Raw genomic sequence first — 17,070 nt, 5'->3', positions numbered from 1 at the left:
GAAGTGACTTGGAGTTCAAACCATGTTCAGAGACATGGGGGTGAGAGAATCGTGGTAGTCTGTATGAACTGAAAGAAGTGTGGTGTGGCTGGAGTGTAGAGAATGAGTGATAATTGTCTAGAGACTAAATGAGAGATGTGCAGGATGTTATAGCCACGCTGTAGAGTTTTGACATTCAGAGGGCCCTGAGGAGCCATTTAGTTTTATGTAGTTGATAGTGAGGGTCATTCTGGCTACTTACTATGAGGAAATTGTAGATCTGTAGTGTAGGTAGAAAGGTGGGAATAGCAGAGATGCGTGCTTGACTGAGAGAACCAGAAGCCATTGGAGTAACCCAGGGGAAGAAATTATGATGTCTTGTATTCAGGTGGTGCCATTGGGGATGGAAAATAAAGTAGAATTTATAAGTCTTAGTGATAGATCAGCTGTAAGTATCAGTCATATACTTCCAGTTACCTTCTAGGCATCTGTATCAGGGTGTTGTACTGTTCTTGTTCAAACCCACCTTGTTCAAAGCCACATAGGTCATTCATTCATGTCAAAAGGTAGTCTTTCTGTTGACTGACTTGTTTCAAGGATTATACCACCTTTTTTTTTTTTTCGCTGGGCTCCCAGGAAGTCATACTCCTCCAGTTGGAATCTTGCTTCTTCCTCTCATTATTTATGTGACTTTTATAGTCTTCAACCATTGAATAGAGAGCATAATTCTTCCTCTTAAGGTGAATTTCAATGAGAATATATTGAAGCACCGTAGTCCCGCCATTTGATAAACACTCAAATATTAGCCAATGGAATATGCCAGCAAATATGGAAAACAAAAAATGGCCTACAGAGGAAACATTCAGTATATATCCCAATCCCCAAGAAAGGAAATACCAAGGAGTGCAGTAACTGTAGGACCACTGCTCTAATTTCCCATGCAAGTAAAGCAACGCTCAAAGTGCTGCACTGAAGGCTTTTACCTTACGTGGAGCAAGAAAGGCCTGATGTCCAAACTGGATTCTGTTTTACCTTTGTTTATTTATTTTAGAATTTTCTAATACATCCTCAAACACTACTAAGTAATTGTATATGGAAATACTAATTTTTCTTAATGTGCATGTTAAGACTGGACTTACAAGACTAGTTAAAAAGTAATTGCATAAATATTAAAGAACCACAGGGACAAACATTTTTAGTGATTTTTAGTCCTTCTGATGGTCTGCATGGCATCGCTACATAGGCTTACCACCCTTGTCCTTGGTTTATATAACTTTAGATACCATCTGTAATCTTCCTACTGTGATAGATGTGTATTTTCCTCACTTCCCATCACTACTCCTCTCCTTTTCCCCACCAATGAAATTATATCACTATTTTTGTTCCTCTTTTTATCTATATACCTGCCCCTCTGTTTCATGTACCATCAATCTCTACTACTGTGCATCTTTCCAAGCCTTCCGCTTTTTTCCTCCTCTGCCTCCCAGCTTTGGTGAGCTATATTTCTACTTATAACATTTATATTCTGTTCTGTAACCCAAATTACCTTTGCCCTGACATGTTTTTTTATTCTAAAAGGTAAACAGTAAACTGCATTTATATTATTATGACTGTGTAAATTCTGTGTACTATGGAGATAATTATAATACTCAAGCTGCCCAAAGGAGAAAGTTCCTATGGCAAGTAAATTAAAATTACCTTTTTTCCCCTAATTTCATCAGCTTGTAAAGTCATACTACATTTTAATTGGGTTTATATTTGGACCATGACTTTCTCCACTGCAAGTGTATAAAGATATTTTTCCATACATCCCCCCCTCCCCCCCCAGATTTTCAAATTTTGTTTATCATATGTAAGTCCTTAAGCCATCTGGAATTAATTTTTGCCTGTTATAAAGATATAGTTGTCCCAGGGTCATTTGTTGAATAGTCTTTCCTTCTTGAGGGATCTACAATATCATCTCCATTCGTGTATCAGATTTCCATACATGCATGAGTCTGTTTCTTGGCTTTCTAGACTATTCATTTGGTTAATTTAGCCACACTATTTTAATTATGAGTTTTATGGTAAATCTGATATCTGGTTCAGCAAAATCTATCTACCTTATTCTGCTTCAGAAGTATTCTTGAGCCATCACTCTTACATATCCATTTTAGAATCAACTTTGCAAGTTCCATGAAAAACTGTTGAGATTTTGATTAGTAACTAACATGCTTACTATATGACAAACACTTAATTCATATTATATCCTGACAGCCCTATAAGTAGGCATACTGTTGTTATTCCCATCTTATGGATGAGGAAATTGCAGAACAGCCAGATTAAGTAATTTCCCCAATATCACACAATAAGTGGCCGAGTCAGGACTGGAAACCATGCCGCCTCGCTCCAGAGTCCTTACTCTTACTATACTACATTGGACTTACATTGATGCTCTAGATCAGTTTGTCTGGAATTCATACCTGACAACATTGAATCCGTTTATGAGTTTCCTATTTATTTGATTTCTAAAAGTCTTTATTATCTCCCTTCTATTGGATTATTGTGTTCTTTTCTAAGTTCTTAAGTTGGAAGCTTAGCTCATTAATTTTCCATCTTTTCTAATATAGTGTTTAACATTAAATTTCCCTCCAGAAGAGTTTGCATCTCTAGACTTTGGATATGTCATGTTTTTGTTTATGTTCAGTTTCTAAATGATTTGAAATTTATTATTTTTTGACTCTTGAGTTATCACAAGTCAAGTTTTTAATTTGAAATATGTTAATATTTCCCATAACTTTTAAATTTTACTTGTAATTTAAATTGCACAGTGATCAGAGAACATGGTGTCTATTATACTTATCCGTTCAAAGTGTGTAGTATATTTTTATAAATGTCTCGTGTATGCTTGAGAAGAATGAGCAGCATTTTGTGTTATGTTCATTAAATCAAGCTTGTTAGCAGTGCTTTGGTCAAATCTTATATATCTGTAGCAATTTTTTGTCTGCTTAAAAGTATCAGTAATTGAGAGACGTATATTAATCTCTCATGGTCATGGTGGATTTTTCTATTTCTACCTGTATCCTTGTTAGTTTTTACTCTAAAAATTAAGGATTTGTTGTTAGATACCTGGAAGTTTAATTTGCTCTATCTTCTTGGTGAGTTGGATCTTCCAATTTCATGTAGTCATCCTTTCTTTCCTGGATAATTGTTTTTGTATTAGTCTGCTTTGTCATTAATATAGCTCATACAGACATTGGGGATGTTAGTATTTTTCTTTTTTCTTTTTATTTTTGGTGAGGAAGATTGGCCCTGAGCTAACATCTGTTGCCAGTCTTCCTCTTTTTGCTTGAGGAAGGTTGTCTCTGAGCTAACATCTGTGGCACTCTTGCTCTTTTGTATGTGGGATGCCACCACAGCATGGCTCAATAAGTAGTATGTAGGTCTGTGCCTGGGATCTGAACCTTTGAATCCCATGCTGCCAAAGCAGAGCATGCAAACTTAACCACCATGCCACTGGGCCAGCCCCAGTATTTTCCTTTTTTCTTCCGTCCTTTTACTTTCACCCATTTTGTGTGTTTTTATGTCTCCTGTAGTTAGAATTTTTAAAAGAACAAATTAACAATCTCTATCATTCAACTGATGAATTCAGTCCCTTTTGTATTGTTGTAGTTGTTGAGCTATTCATACTTCCCTCTACCCTCATCCTTTCCAAGTCTTTGTTTTTTTTTTTTTTAAAGATTGGCACCTGAGCTAACATCTGTTGCCAATCTCCCCCCCCCCCGCCCCCATTATCTTCTCCCCAAAGCCCTCCCGTACGTAGTTATATATTCTAGTTGTAGGTCCTTCTGGTTGTGCTATGTGGGAAGGTGCCTCAGCATGGCCTGATGAGTGGTGCCATGACTGTGCCCAGGATCCGAACTGGCAAAACCCCGGGCCACAGAAGCACATGTGTGAACCTAACCACTCGGCCATGGGGCCAGCCCTCCCAAGTCTTTCTTGAATTGATTTTTTCAGATGATTTTGAAAAATTTTGTTTTTCCCTGTATTGTTTTGAAATTATACGTTTTATTTCTATTTTTTTTACTGATTGTTCTTGAGATGTGTTATGCATATATCTGATAATTCTTTTAAGTCTGTTGGTTATAACTTTTGCTTATTTTTGTTATCTTTGAATGCCTTTGTTTTATTCTTACTCTTGAAATACCATGTTGTTGAATACACATTTTTAGGTTGACCATTACTTTCAACATTTTGAAGATGTCCTAATGTATTCTGGTTTACATTTTTGATATTGAGAAGTTTGTGGTGTATCTAATTCTAGTTCATGTTTACCTTGCAAAAAGAAGAATCTTTGTGTGTTAGATCTTTAAGGTTTGTTTCTGGATAGCCCCCCAAACTGTGGGTTTCACCATGTGTTATTTCTCCTTTCTATTTATAAAATAAGTTTCCATTATAATCTAATGAAGCAGTTTTGGTGGGAGTTTTGTCTTATGTTTCAGTACTTTTTTTGTCTTTTTCTTTTGTTTTTTAAGTATCATAACTTTTGTTTTTAATTATTTACTTTCTTTCTTTAGTTGCCTTTCCCCACCTTCCTGGTTCTGCTCCTTCATGGCCTAGTCTTGTGGACACCAGCAAGCAATGGGACTATTATGCAAGAAGAGAGAAAGACCGAGATAGAGATAGAGACAGAGACCGAGAGCGAGACCGTGATCGGGACAGAGAAAGAGAACGTACCAGAGAGAGGGAGAGGGAGCGTGATCATAGCCCTACGCCAAGTGTTTTCAACAGGTTTGTTGAGTGTGCAGGAATTTGTACACATTTGTTTCACATGCACTTTAGAATTCACATCTGGTGCAAGGATGGAAAATCCAGTTCAGTTGGGAAAGGATTGCTTGAAGAGTAGTTAAGATAGCCATTTTAAAAGTGGCAAGGCTGTTTGGTTCGTGGGGGCTTCTCGTTACCTAAAGCAATAGTCTTCAAATTTGTTGTTCACTTTTCCCTTAAAAGAATTTTGAAAACTTTGTACCACCTCACATATTTTTATCTTGCCGTCTAAAATTTTTCATCTTAAGTTTAAATAGTTGGCAATATAATTTCCAGTGTATTATAAATGTTAAAATTTTAAAGTAAAATTATCATCACTCTTTTAAATATATCCAATGAGTTAAGAACATTATACTGATTTGCTAAACATCATCCTTTTTTTTTTTTTAAAAAAGATTTTATTTTTCCTTTTTCTCCCCAAAGCCCCCTGGTACATAGTTGTATATTTTTAGTTGTGAGTCCTTCTAGTTGTGGTATGTGGGATGCCGCCTCAGCATGGCTTGGTGAGCAGTGCCATGTCCGCACCACACCCAGGATTTGAACCAGTGAAACCCTGGGCTGCCAAAGCGGAGCACACGAACTTAACCACTTGGCCACGGGGCTGGCCCCCACATCATCCGTTTTTTGAAAATACATGAACAGGTTCTCTTTAACAGTTTGAAATTTTACGTTTCTTTCTGTGCTTGAATTCTTATTTCTGAGCTACTTCCCTCAAGAAATTTTATTCTAATATAAAATGTTTTTATTCTTGAAAGTTTTTACTGATCATCCTATCAACTTTTCCTGCAACATATCTATGTATGTAACTTAAAATGTCTAAAAAAAAATTAGGACCATACGATTCTTAAGGATTTTAAAAACTTTTTTCTAATTTTAGTTATCGTTAATTTGTTTTTATATATAAATACATGCAAATTCTGAAAATAATTTAAAGGAACTACATCCCTTAGTGTGATGGAGGAGCTTCTGCCCATCCCTAATTAATATCCATGAATGAATATTACTATTGTTAGGAAAAAACAGCCTTTGGCATTAATTTTATATATATATATATATATATATATATATATTTATATTTCTTTTTTCTTAAATATGTAGATGTGAGTATTGAGACACCCGTTCACATAAACTGTATAAATGACAATGGATGCAATTTTGTGTGGTTCTGTTACTCAATTATTTGAGCCCCTTTAGATTTAATGATAAGCCAAAATTACATAGTTAACCTATCATCAAAAGTTATTTTTGAGGGTCAGTTAATGACTCAATTTTCTTGAAAGCAGAGAATTGGAAACTACCTGATTTGTAAAAGTCTTTGGTACTTAGCGTTATTGTTTCCTAGGGGTGCCATAACAGAGCACCACAGACTGGGAACCTAGAACAATGGAAATTTCCTCTCACAGTTCTGGAGGCCAGAAGTCTGATATCAAGGTGTCAGCAGGGTTAGGTGTTTTTGGCTTTGAGGGAGACTTTGTTCCATGCCTCTCTCGTAGCTTCTGGTGGTTGCTAGCAATTCTTGGTGTTCCTTGGTTGGTAGATGCATCACTCTGGTCTGTGTCCCTGTCTTCACATGACATTCTTCTCTCTGTGTCTGTGTCCAAATATCCCTCTTCTTACAAGAATATCAGTCATTGAATTAGGGCACAGCCAAATCCGCTATGACCTCATTTTCACTCAATTATATCTGCAAAGACCCTGTTTCCAAATAAGGTTACATTCACAGGTACAGAGGTTAGGGCTTGAACATATCTTTTTGGGAGACACAGTTCACCCAGAACATTTAGTAATTAGTCTTTAGTTTTAAAAGTCTGACCTCATTTTTCTATTCAGTTAAATGAATTAATCCATATTCCCTATCTAAGTCTAAGATAAACAAAATAGTCACAGAGCTCAAAATAAGGTGCTGCCTCCCAGCACTTTGTTTTGCTTTCCTTCAGAAAGAGTTTTTGTTTTTGTTTTGAATTGTTCAGGGAAAATTGTTATGACTCCCACCACATTACTCTACAGTATATCTGAAGTTAGGACATCCCAGGACACAGGCCCGAATACTCCGTTTCTTACTCTATACTTTGTCCTTAACAGAAGGATCTATAAGACAGGAAGACCTAAAGCCCTACAGAAGCTTTATGGTTCCTTGAATAAAATAGGTCTCACTGACACTAGTATTTTACATTAGATCTTTTTGATGCCATGATGATTTTTACACCCTGAGACATAGTAAAACTGGTGAAAGGAAAGCCTTTGTTTTGTTTTCTTTTTTTGTAAAGGACAGGGAGGGTGATTGTGAAAGGAGAGGTTAGCTGGAGAAGTAGCACGATGTTTTTCCCTGCAGGTGTATCATTAGACAGTTGAGATTTAGGAGAGAATAAAAAAGAAAGTTGAGGATCTGGAAATTGATTCCCTAAAACTTTCTGTGCCATTGGAAAGAATTCATACATTCATGTGGTACTGGCATGTACTGCTGGCTTAAAGAATAAATTCGAAATTCTTCTTATGATCCACAATACATAAGTCAGTGTGTCTTTCTACATTTTAACCCCGGTTCTCTCCCACGCCAGTATACCACATGTTCTAGCTACACTGAATGGTTGTTTTTCTGGTAATCTCTCATAGTTTTGTACATCTTTGTTCATGTTGTTCTCCTCTCTACCTCACAAACTGCTATTCATTCTTCAAGGTCCAGCTCACATCTGTCTTCTGTGAGTGCCTCTGAACCTGAAAGGAAAAATTATTTCTTCCACATGTTCCCTAATAAGCACTTTAAGTATTTTCTTTAAAGCATACCTTTCTTAGTAGCCTCTTTAAGGGCATTGGCCACCATTTTTCATTTCTTTTCATTTCTGCAGCACTTTGTACAGTAATGCTTGGCACATAATCAGTGTGTCAGTGAATAAAATGATTTACACATTTCAGGGGAGGAACGTGAATACAATAGAGAAAAACACTTTTGAAAACTCAGTGAAACTGTTAACTAGACAAGTTTTGAAATGAATAAAAATCAACCTTTATCACTATCAAGGAGTTAATTTGGGCATCTTTCTTATTAACATATCGGTCTAGGTAACATCACATTGTGGCATGAAATAAGTTAAAGATAACTTTTTTTCATCCCAGCTGTTTTTATGGATGAGATAAATAAACCTAAAGTACATAGTTCTCTGATTTTGCTGGATGAGATGAAGCAGTATATCAATTCAGGATGTGAGCATATGCTTGATTCAGGCAGCATTTGTTTTGTTGGATGTGGTCTTATAATCATAGACTTCTTAATCCAAAAAGGTCCTTAGGAATTATCTGGTCTGAATTTTGACTTGTCAGATGAGGAAATGGAAGCATAGAGAAATTAAGGCAATGGTGCAAGCCATACTGTCTACTGGAAACGTAGTTGAGATATTACTTAAAATCCTTTCTAGTTTTGAAATTAAGTAGTTTAAAAATCCTGTTACTTTTCATTTTCCATATTACTCTATGCACTTGATTTTTTTTCTTCTTTTTGGCGGGGGAACGAAATTTATACTTTCATGTAACTGACATTTTCTGAGTCCCTGTTATGTGCCAGGCACAAAGCTGTGTGCTGAGGATACAGAATTATTCATATGGTATCCTTACAGATTAACCATATTAATATTATCAAGGTGACTAAGACTGGTTAGTAGTTTAAAACTTTACCTAAAAAAAAAGGGCAAGGAGAAACTGAATAGAATTTATTAATCTTTTTCCTCCCTGTAGCTCCTAATAATATCACTTATACATTGTAGGCACCTGGTAACATTTTATTGACTAAATAAGTAAAGATACGATACATACATAGGTGTTTGTGTATATTCGTGAGTGTGTTTCTCTTTATGTGGTGGGACATGTGCTGTTAACTTTACCCACATAAGTGCATGATTCTGTTAAGCTCAAGGGCATTACTTCCCGGAAGGTTGAATTGTTGCTAATGTAGTTAAAATGAACATATTTGAGATAGCATTGCTATCTCCAGAATGTATGTGTTCACAAGTTAAGGAGCTCAGTGCAAAACTTGATAGGAAAGAAGATTAAAAGAAATTCTTTGCTAGAGCTCGTAAATTTTCTTTGCATAAATAATACAATGCTTATGGAATACTTGAGGCTAAGTTCTCTAACTCTTCAATTTCAAACACACATGCACAAATGCTACTTAATTTTTATTGAAACTGAAAGTAAATGGTTAAAAAGTAATGGTTAAAAGTAAGTGGTTAAACCACAATTGATTTTTAGGTTGCTAAGCTGTAGGACATCAGGAGTCAGTGTTTACCTAATTTAACTAAAAGTTCAAGGTCAGAGAGGCATTCTGAATTAGCCCAGGAATAAAGTGTTCTCTGGAAAATCCAAGTAAAGCCCATTATTTTCTGAAGACTGACATTTTAGCAATATGGCATGTAGTATGTGTTGTGTTACAAATTACAGTTATTGTTTTGAAAATTACAGACCAGTTTCAACGTCTCTTTTTTAGGCCACTTAATTATGGGCCAGAAAGAAGGCTGGTCATTCTAGGGTACTTGAAATGAACTCTAATGATTTCCAGGGCCAGAGAAACCCTTCAGCTGCAGCTGCTTATCAGCGAAGGGGATGGAAGAAGGGGTCTTTATATTTTGTGTATGACACCAAATTGTCCACCATCTGTAGTAAGGTTCCCATCATCTGGCTGCCTTCAGAATCTTAAAAGCCTCAAAGCTAATAACAGTTGGTATTAGGGTGAGAGGGAAAAGAGAGGGTTACAAATGACAATTTATGCGATATAATTGACCTTAGTTATTTTTATATAAATCCAGTTGGAATCATTACAGAGAGCCTCATTTTTTAAAAGGATAATTAATGACAACATTCATTTGTCATGGTTGGTGCTAGTTTATTCTACTTCAGACACATTAATTATTGCAGGGTCTGTCATCTTTACAAAAATGGTTCTGCTTCTGAAAAATTTAGTATTAAATTTAATGAAGATGGTAAGCCTGCATGTTAGCTGCCGTTCATTGAGGGCCTACTCTTGTACCAAGCACTTCATAAATGTTATTGCCAGTTCTACAACAACCCTGAAAAAGATCGTTGCCAAGGTTACAGATGAGCGAACTGAGGTTTAGAGAGGTTAAGTAACTTAATTTGGGTCACAGTTAGTAAGTAGCGGAATCACGATGTGATCCTGGGCCTACTCTGCCGGTACTCTTCCCTCTGCTCTACACTGCCTGTCACGGCACATGCCTTTCAGCTGACGTCCTTCCACCTCCTAAATACAACGTACATATTTATGGTTAGAAAAAAATTGTGTTTGTATACACACATATGGATATACAAACATAGAGGTATGTGTGTATACATATGTATGTGTTAAAACATTTTCTTTTTTTAGTAAAACATTTAAAAAATGTATCAGGCAATAATAACTTGATCAACAATATGACTTGGCATTAGGCATAGCAGTACTGAATCATTACTTTTGCTAGGAGACCACAGTTAGGTTGATTTGTTCTTTTATATGGCTTATACTTTTACCTGATTCTATTTCGTATTATTCTCACTCAGATTCCTTAACATCTTGATGCTTCATACAAATTACTAATTTAATAATTTGTATTAAACATATTTCTAGAAACCAAAGCTCTTCAGCACACAGTGCTCTAAAAAGATATTTTTATTCATCCTTAGTGAGAGAGTTGACTGATATTAGCTTGTAGAAAGCATTGACTTCTATGCTGAACAAAAAAGAAAAAAAATAAACTTGAAGGATTAAGAGAAATATGGAGGGGCTGGCCCAGTGGCATAGTGGTTAAGTTTGCGCACTCTGCTTCGGCAGCCTGAGGCTTGTGGCTTCAGATCCCAGGCACAGACTTATGCACTGTTCATCAAGCCATGCTGTGGTGGTGTCCTACATACAGAATAGAGGAAGATTGGCACAAGTGTTAGCTCAGGGACAGTATTCCTCAAGCAAAAAGAGGAAGATTGACAACAGATGTTAGCTCAGGCCCAGTCATCCTCACTGCAAAAAGAAAGGAGAGAGAAGAATGTCAGTGAAGGGACATGAAAAGAGAAACAGGTCTATGGAGGTAGAGAAAAACTACTCTTTAACTAGCCACCCGTCCCAGTTTCACTAGTCTGTTCTATCCAAAATCAGAAAATGGAAGTGCAGCTTAAGTTTATGCATTTGAAGTTATTAGCCATGTGAATCCCCTCCCCTCCCCCTCTCCCCTCACCCCCAACAACACACACACACATACACATCGATAGTATTAAGTAATTGGGATGTCAGAATGCAAGTATGTCCACAGGCAATATTCTGCCTGCATTTTGTTGAATATTGTAGAAGTTGCTTTGATGTTCCTCTTTTCGTGTTTATACCTCTTCATTAGATAAGTGTACTCGTTATGTGATTGAAAAACTTAAGAACCTTCACCTACTTTCCACCGTGTAGCCATTGTGAGCCAAATATTTTTAATATGTTTAGAATCTTAACTATGTGTGCAGGATTTTACAAATAATATAAGAATTTTGGTTGGAAATCTGGGATATACAAACATGCTTTTAATTCTAAAAGGAGTAAAAGAAAATGCAGCTGCTGATTAAAATTTAAATCAGTTACAGCTCCCAATTTTTGAAGAAAAACAGCATTGTTATATAAAACTTCTACCCTATAGTAACTGTGAAAAGCATAGAACAAAATTGATCCTTTAACGTGATGTGTAATTAGATATTTTCTATCTTGTTTTAGATCTGGTACTAATTTGGGAATAGTATTATTTTCCTCTCCATTCAACAAATGTTTATTTCGTATCTATTTTGTGTAAGATCCTAACATGGGGGCTTCTGGTTTGGGCTCAGATCACAACTCTTGATTTATAGTTTGAAGTCATTCACAATTAACAGTCTAGTTGTCATAAAAAGTTGTTTCTATTCCCATTCAGTGATGAAGAACGCTACAGATATAGGGAGTATGCAGAAAGAGGCTATGAGCGTCACAGAGCAAGTCGAGAGAAAGAAGAACGACACAGAGAAAGACGACACAGAGAGAAAGAGGAGACGAGACACAAGTCATCTCGAAGGTTTGCTCTTTAATACTTTGAAGCTAAGAGAGAAATGACTTGACATCAGGAAGTAAAAGCAAACATTTCCAAATAACCAGTAGAGCATGTGTGTTCCTAATCAGAAGATTAAGGATAATCTGTTGAAATGGTTCCTTATATGCCTCAACAAAGATTTTTAAATCTAACAAAACTACATTTAATACTCATAAACCAAAATTAAAACATGGAATAAAAAGTAATATGAGAGAATTAGACTTATTATCTTGTTGAGAGACGGGGTATTTGGCATATGAACCAGTCTTTAATAGTAAATATTATTAAACAAAGCAGTGTTCAGTGTAATCAAAGAAAATTCAGGGCCTTGTAGTCTTAAAAAAAAAAAAAAAAGTATTAAATTTTAATGCCTAATGTTTGCCTAAAATCAACCCTAGAGAGGATTTTCTGTTTTGATTTAGTGCTTCAGTTTATAATTTGTAATTAGTCTTTCACAATAAAGTTTATGGGCCCTGGGAATCTAGGGTAATATCAGTGAATGTGAGCCTATAATGTAAGTACAGTCTTGGTATAAAAGTCACATTGAAAAACTGATTACTCTCCAAAATGTGTTTGAGAAGAAGTATGGATTATTTAAAACCCAGTGTTCTAGTGAGAATTTACTTAGAGTGAGTTGTTTTTTGTCACTACCTGTGAACTTAAGAATACACTTTGCTCTTTCTTCAGTAATAGTAGGCGTCGCCATGAAAGTGAAGAGGGAGACAGTCACAGGAGACACAAGCACAAAAAATCTAAAAGAAGCAAAGAAGGAAAAGAAGCTGGCAGTGAGCCTGCCCCTGAACAGGAGAGCACCGAAGCTACACCTGCAGAATAGGCATGGTTATGGCCTTTTGTGTATATTAGTGCCAGAAATAGATACTATAAATCTTGTTATTTTTCTGGATAATGTTTAAGAAATTTACCTTTAATCTTGTTCTGTTAGTATGAAAAGTTAACTTTTTTTTCAAAATAAAAGTGAATTTTTCATGTTAAGTTAAAAATCTGTTTTTGTAATATTTAAAAAAATAAAAGACGGCAATGACTTTATATCTGAGAAAGTAATGTGAATGAATCACTCAGCAGGGAATTTAAAGAGCTTTGTTTAGCTATGTACATACATGGTATCTGATAAAGGTCAAGGTTCCACCTTGGCCATAGTTTTCTTGAGTTAATCAAGTACTAGTCTCTTAAGAGGTTGCACTGTGAAAGGCACCTCTGAGTCTTGAGATTAAAACTAGTTTTTTATTACTGCTGTGGCACTGTTGCTTAGCATATTAAAAAACTTGTATACAGTTTTTGATATCACAACTTTGATAGGTTTTCGGTGTTCTAAATTTGGGTTCATCGTGAAACTAAATGGGGAACTTTTATATCCAAATTACTAAAATCTAAAGGCATTTGGGTGGCCTCTGTGAAATAACTTTCCCTAAGTGTAGTTTCCAGCAGGCACACAAACACTTGTCACTGTGACAGATTTGAATTGCCTCATGGCCATCTGTGAGCCAGGGTCAAGCTGGTTTGGCCTTTCTTGATACTTTTTCCAAGGCTTATTGGTTGAGCAGCAGGTGAAGTTTTTATACAGTTACTGGCTGTATTGTGAATAAAAATAAATGACAAAAGCTTTAGAATAGTCATTTCCTATTAAATCCAAGAAAATACAAGTTTAAAATTCTCTGAGCGTTTTTAGGGATAACCCTTAAGAGGTATTTGTCAGCAATGGTAACAATGTGGTTTTGAAAGAATGGATTGCTAGGATCTTTTAAATAGTGATAATAGAAATGAACTTAGTATCACATACTAAAAGACGACTATAATTTTTCAAAAATATTTATTTCTCATTTGATGAAACAAACATTTTCCAGCAATGTACATTTAAAATCCTCTGGTTGTATAGTGTACCCTTTGCAGACCTCAGCATATACCAAATTTTTAATTTAATTGTAGGATTTAAAGCCAGTGGGGGGCATACAAACCATTTCAGCAATTTAAGAGCTTTTTACTGAATAAAAAAATATAAAGTTAAAGTTGTGGAGTAATGAGAAATCCTCCACACTAAATAAACACTATTAGTAATGTTTGTTTTGAGAGTTATATTTTCTGAGGTGTCATTGGCTTTCTTTAGATCATACTTTTCCTGACAATTAAAGTTTACATTTTTTACAGTGTATCCTTTAAATACAAAAATTGACAAGATAAATACGTTGTTTCAACTTAGCTTATTTGTGATTTCTCATTTTTCTATGACCCATCATTGATTCTACAAAAAAGTGCCAGGCCAAGAAACAATTGTGAGAGTAATTTTTCCTTTAAGTTCTTTCAGCATCTTTGCCAAGCAAGCATGTATCATGCCTGATGTACTTCTGCCATTGACAGCGAGAAGAATATCACCACATCTGAAAAAAATAAAACAAGGTATATTAACATTTTGATCCATAGCTAAAGTTAATGTAAGTTTATATGGTGGTCCTAATTTTTGCCACATCTGTCAATTTTAATTATATTACTTCTAATTAAGGTATTTTTTCCCCCTACTCAAATTCTGCAAACTCTTTCCATTCAACTTGTGTTAGAAGGGATGCTAAATGTATAGGAAGTTGCTGTATAGGACCTAGAGTAACTAATTCATTTTGGATTTCTTAGAAATTGGATGCTACATGACTGTTTTTAATTTCTTACCAATAAAAAAAGTATAATAAATACATGCCTTATTTCAGATGGGGCCAAGCTTTTGCATGTATAAAACAAAATATTTGAATATAAGTTTTGTTAGTAGTCATTATTATTACCTAATTCTTCCATCATTGTATGCTGGTGTTCCTTCAACAACGGATTTGATAAAGAAAGGTTTGTTCCCATTATATTCTTCGTAACCTCCTACAATGCAGAAGCCCAGACTTCCAGCTGTATTTCTTCGTAATGTAACATCTTTACAGTTATACAGGTACCTGAAATAGAGTGTAATGAAGGTATATGCACTAAGTTTAACTCTTAGTGAATAATTACTGTGATTCATCTCCCATTTCCTTTATTGGCTTTATTTTTTTTAGGCCAAATAGCACTGGATGGGTCTCACTCAAAGTTGTGTCATAGCCCGGTCACCTTTGTGCTCTTTGCTGGCCTTTTCTAATTTAACTTCTGTTTTCCATCTCTCAACACCGTCAAAAAAATAACACCATCTATTATGTTCTGTTTATGTCTGCTGGGAAGATAATCATTTTTGGCTTAAAGATGATGTAATGCCTCAGTTGATATTAAAAGGTTGGATATGCCTAAATTGTTATTAATGAACCACAGTGAAGCATACTTATGGATGTCACATTTTTATTTACTTAGATATAATTTTTAATAACAAAAACCCTTTGAATAAATGATTAATCTTAGAGAAAAAAATTTAAAGCTAACCCTAATTGACGCATTTGCTAAGTTTTGACTTTTGAAAAATATCAGGTTATAGAGAAATATGCAGGCATAAAGTGAATGGAGATTGAGGTGCATTTAAAGATTATAAGAATGATTCATATTGGAGGAGGAAAAACTGGCAGTAAACTGAATAGCAAGTGACAGAAGGAATGGGAGAAGGAGAGACTACAGGTCATCTGTAAATGAGTAGAATCCTCAGCTAAAATAGAAAGTTAGGGGCCAGCCCCAGTGGCCTAGTGGTTAAATTCAGCACACTCCACTTTGGCAGCATGGGTTCAGTTCCCAGGCACGGATCTACACCACTTGTCAGGGGCCATGCTGTGGCAGCAGCTCACATATGAAAAGAGGAAGATTGGTAGCAGATGTTAGCTCAGGGCAAGTTTGCCTCAGCAAAAGAAAAAAAAAAAGATTCTGAAGAAACTATTTCTTTTATTAGTCAGTGGCAGTTGCATCGTAGGTACAGGCTAAGTGCAAACTGTGTGATGGTTATGACAGAGGTTGTGTGTCAGCTAGATTTGACCCTAAAATCCCCCAGTCCAGGAAGTGGTTTGAAAGAAAATTAGCATTTTCCTATTGGTAGAAAAGTCAAGCAATGGGGGCTGACCCAGTGGTGCAGTGGTTAAGTTCACACCTGCTTCGGCAGCCCGGGGTTCACCAGTTCAGATCCCGGATGTTGATATGGCACCACTTGGCAAGCCATGCTGTGGCAGGTGTCCCATATATAAAGTAGAGGAAGATGGGCACTGATGTTAGCTCAGGGCTAATCTTCCGCAAAAAAAAAAAATCAAGCTATGACTGTTTTGTTTATAAACTGTACCTTCAAATATTAACTACTTTTTGAAAAACCAATTAGAAGTCTTGTGAAATGTTCTAAGTGTTGAGGGTGGTCTTTATGTTTGTTACCGACCTTGCTGATCAATGTAACATGATTTTTTCATGACATTGCTGACTCCCACTTGAAATAAAATAAGCTTTGGGTTTGTTTGGTGGATACCTTTAAAATGTAGTGCTAAAATTCAACTCTACTCAATTTTGTTTTGTATCCGTTGTCATACATAAACATCATTTACAATAATCAATTTCTTTCACTGACATAGCTGAAATATGAATTTAATTAAATGAAACAGCATAACTAGGTTTTTATTGTAAAATATTCATCTGCTGTATTTCACAGTAAGGCGGTGTCAGTAGTAAATTCATCCTTTTGGAGCTGTGATGTGTTAGACCCCACATTTACATAATGGTTCACTGACTGCTCACGTACAAAGCAAGTAATTAGCTGTTCCCCAAACACCAGAGCATTATATTCTCACTTGTGCCCAATATTTGAGGGAAAGCAGGTGAACAAATGGGTGACTATTACCCAAGGTCATGATCAAATATCTGTTTTCATGTTCTCTAGTCATGATTCATTAAAACATCTAAATGGGTACATAGAGCAAATACTTGAAACTAAGTATTTCTTCTTTTGACCATTGAGTTTTTTCATTAAGTATTACCTTGGACCTTACATTGACTCTTAACTAATTTTACTTCATGAGGAGAAGCTGTAAACATAACTATCTAAAACTTAGATATTCCAATATAAAATTTGCAACATGACATTAAGTTACAAGTATGTCTGTGTTCCTAGACTCTTGTTTTGATAGTGGTGAGAAAATCTACTTGGGTCATCTTTCAGCAGATGTTTACTGATGTTCGTGTTACTGTTGTAGGCACGTGGGCTTTGTCAGTGAACGAGACAGAACCCCTGCCCTCCGTAGCATACGTTCAAGTGGATATCAGTGTTACT

At 35.7% G+C, this 17,070-nt stretch overlaps 2 protein-coding genes across 35 annotated transcripts in view; one reads left to right on the top strand and one right to left on the bottom strand.

Moving 5' to 3' along the window:
- The window catches only part of FIP1L1 (factor interacting with PAPOLA and CPSF1), a 76,630-nt gene extending 60,332 nt beyond the window's left edge, over window positions 1-16,298 (top strand). For 16 of the 23 annotated variants that reach the window (XM_070614934.1, XM_070614928.1, XM_070614937.1 and 13 more), the window contains 3 exons: window positions 4,536-4,749; window positions 11,706-11,843; window positions 12,546-16,298. In XM_070614934.1, coding sequence (XP_070471035.1) covers window positions 4,536-4,749; window positions 11,706-11,843; window positions 12,546-12,693 — 500 coding nt within the window. In that variant the 3' untranslated portion in view covers window positions 12,694-16,298. The remainder of the gene's footprint in view (window positions 1-4,535; window positions 4,750-11,705; window positions 11,844-12,545) is intronic. The other 7 variants (XM_070614943.1, XM_070614942.1, XM_070614945.1 and 4 more) reach the window with 3 other exon arrangements.
- LNX1 (ligand of numb-protein X 1) overlaps window positions 13,670-17,070 on the bottom strand; it is a 178,441-nt gene continuing 175,040 nt past the window's right edge. For all 12 annotated transcript variants that reach the window (XM_070614914.1, XM_070614917.1, XM_070614918.1 and 9 more), the window contains 2 exons: window positions 14,645-14,803; window positions 13,670-14,251 (listed from right to left, as the gene is read on the bottom strand). In XM_070614914.1, coding sequence (XP_070471015.1) covers window positions 14,116-14,251; window positions 14,645-14,803 — 295 coding nt within the window. In that variant the 3' untranslated portion in view covers window positions 13,670-14,115. The remainder of the gene's footprint in view (window positions 14,252-14,644; window positions 14,804-17,070) is intronic.

This window comes from Equus przewalskii, chromosome 3 (genome assembly GCF_037783145.1).
Source record: "Equus przewalskii isolate Varuska chromosome 3, EquPr2, whole genome shotgun sequence".
Lineage (NCBI taxonomy): Eukaryota > Metazoa > Chordata > Mammalia > Perissodactyla > Equidae > Equus > Equus przewalskii.
Note: the sequence above shows the minus strand (reverse complement) of the source record. Positions and strands in the feature narration are given on the sequence as shown.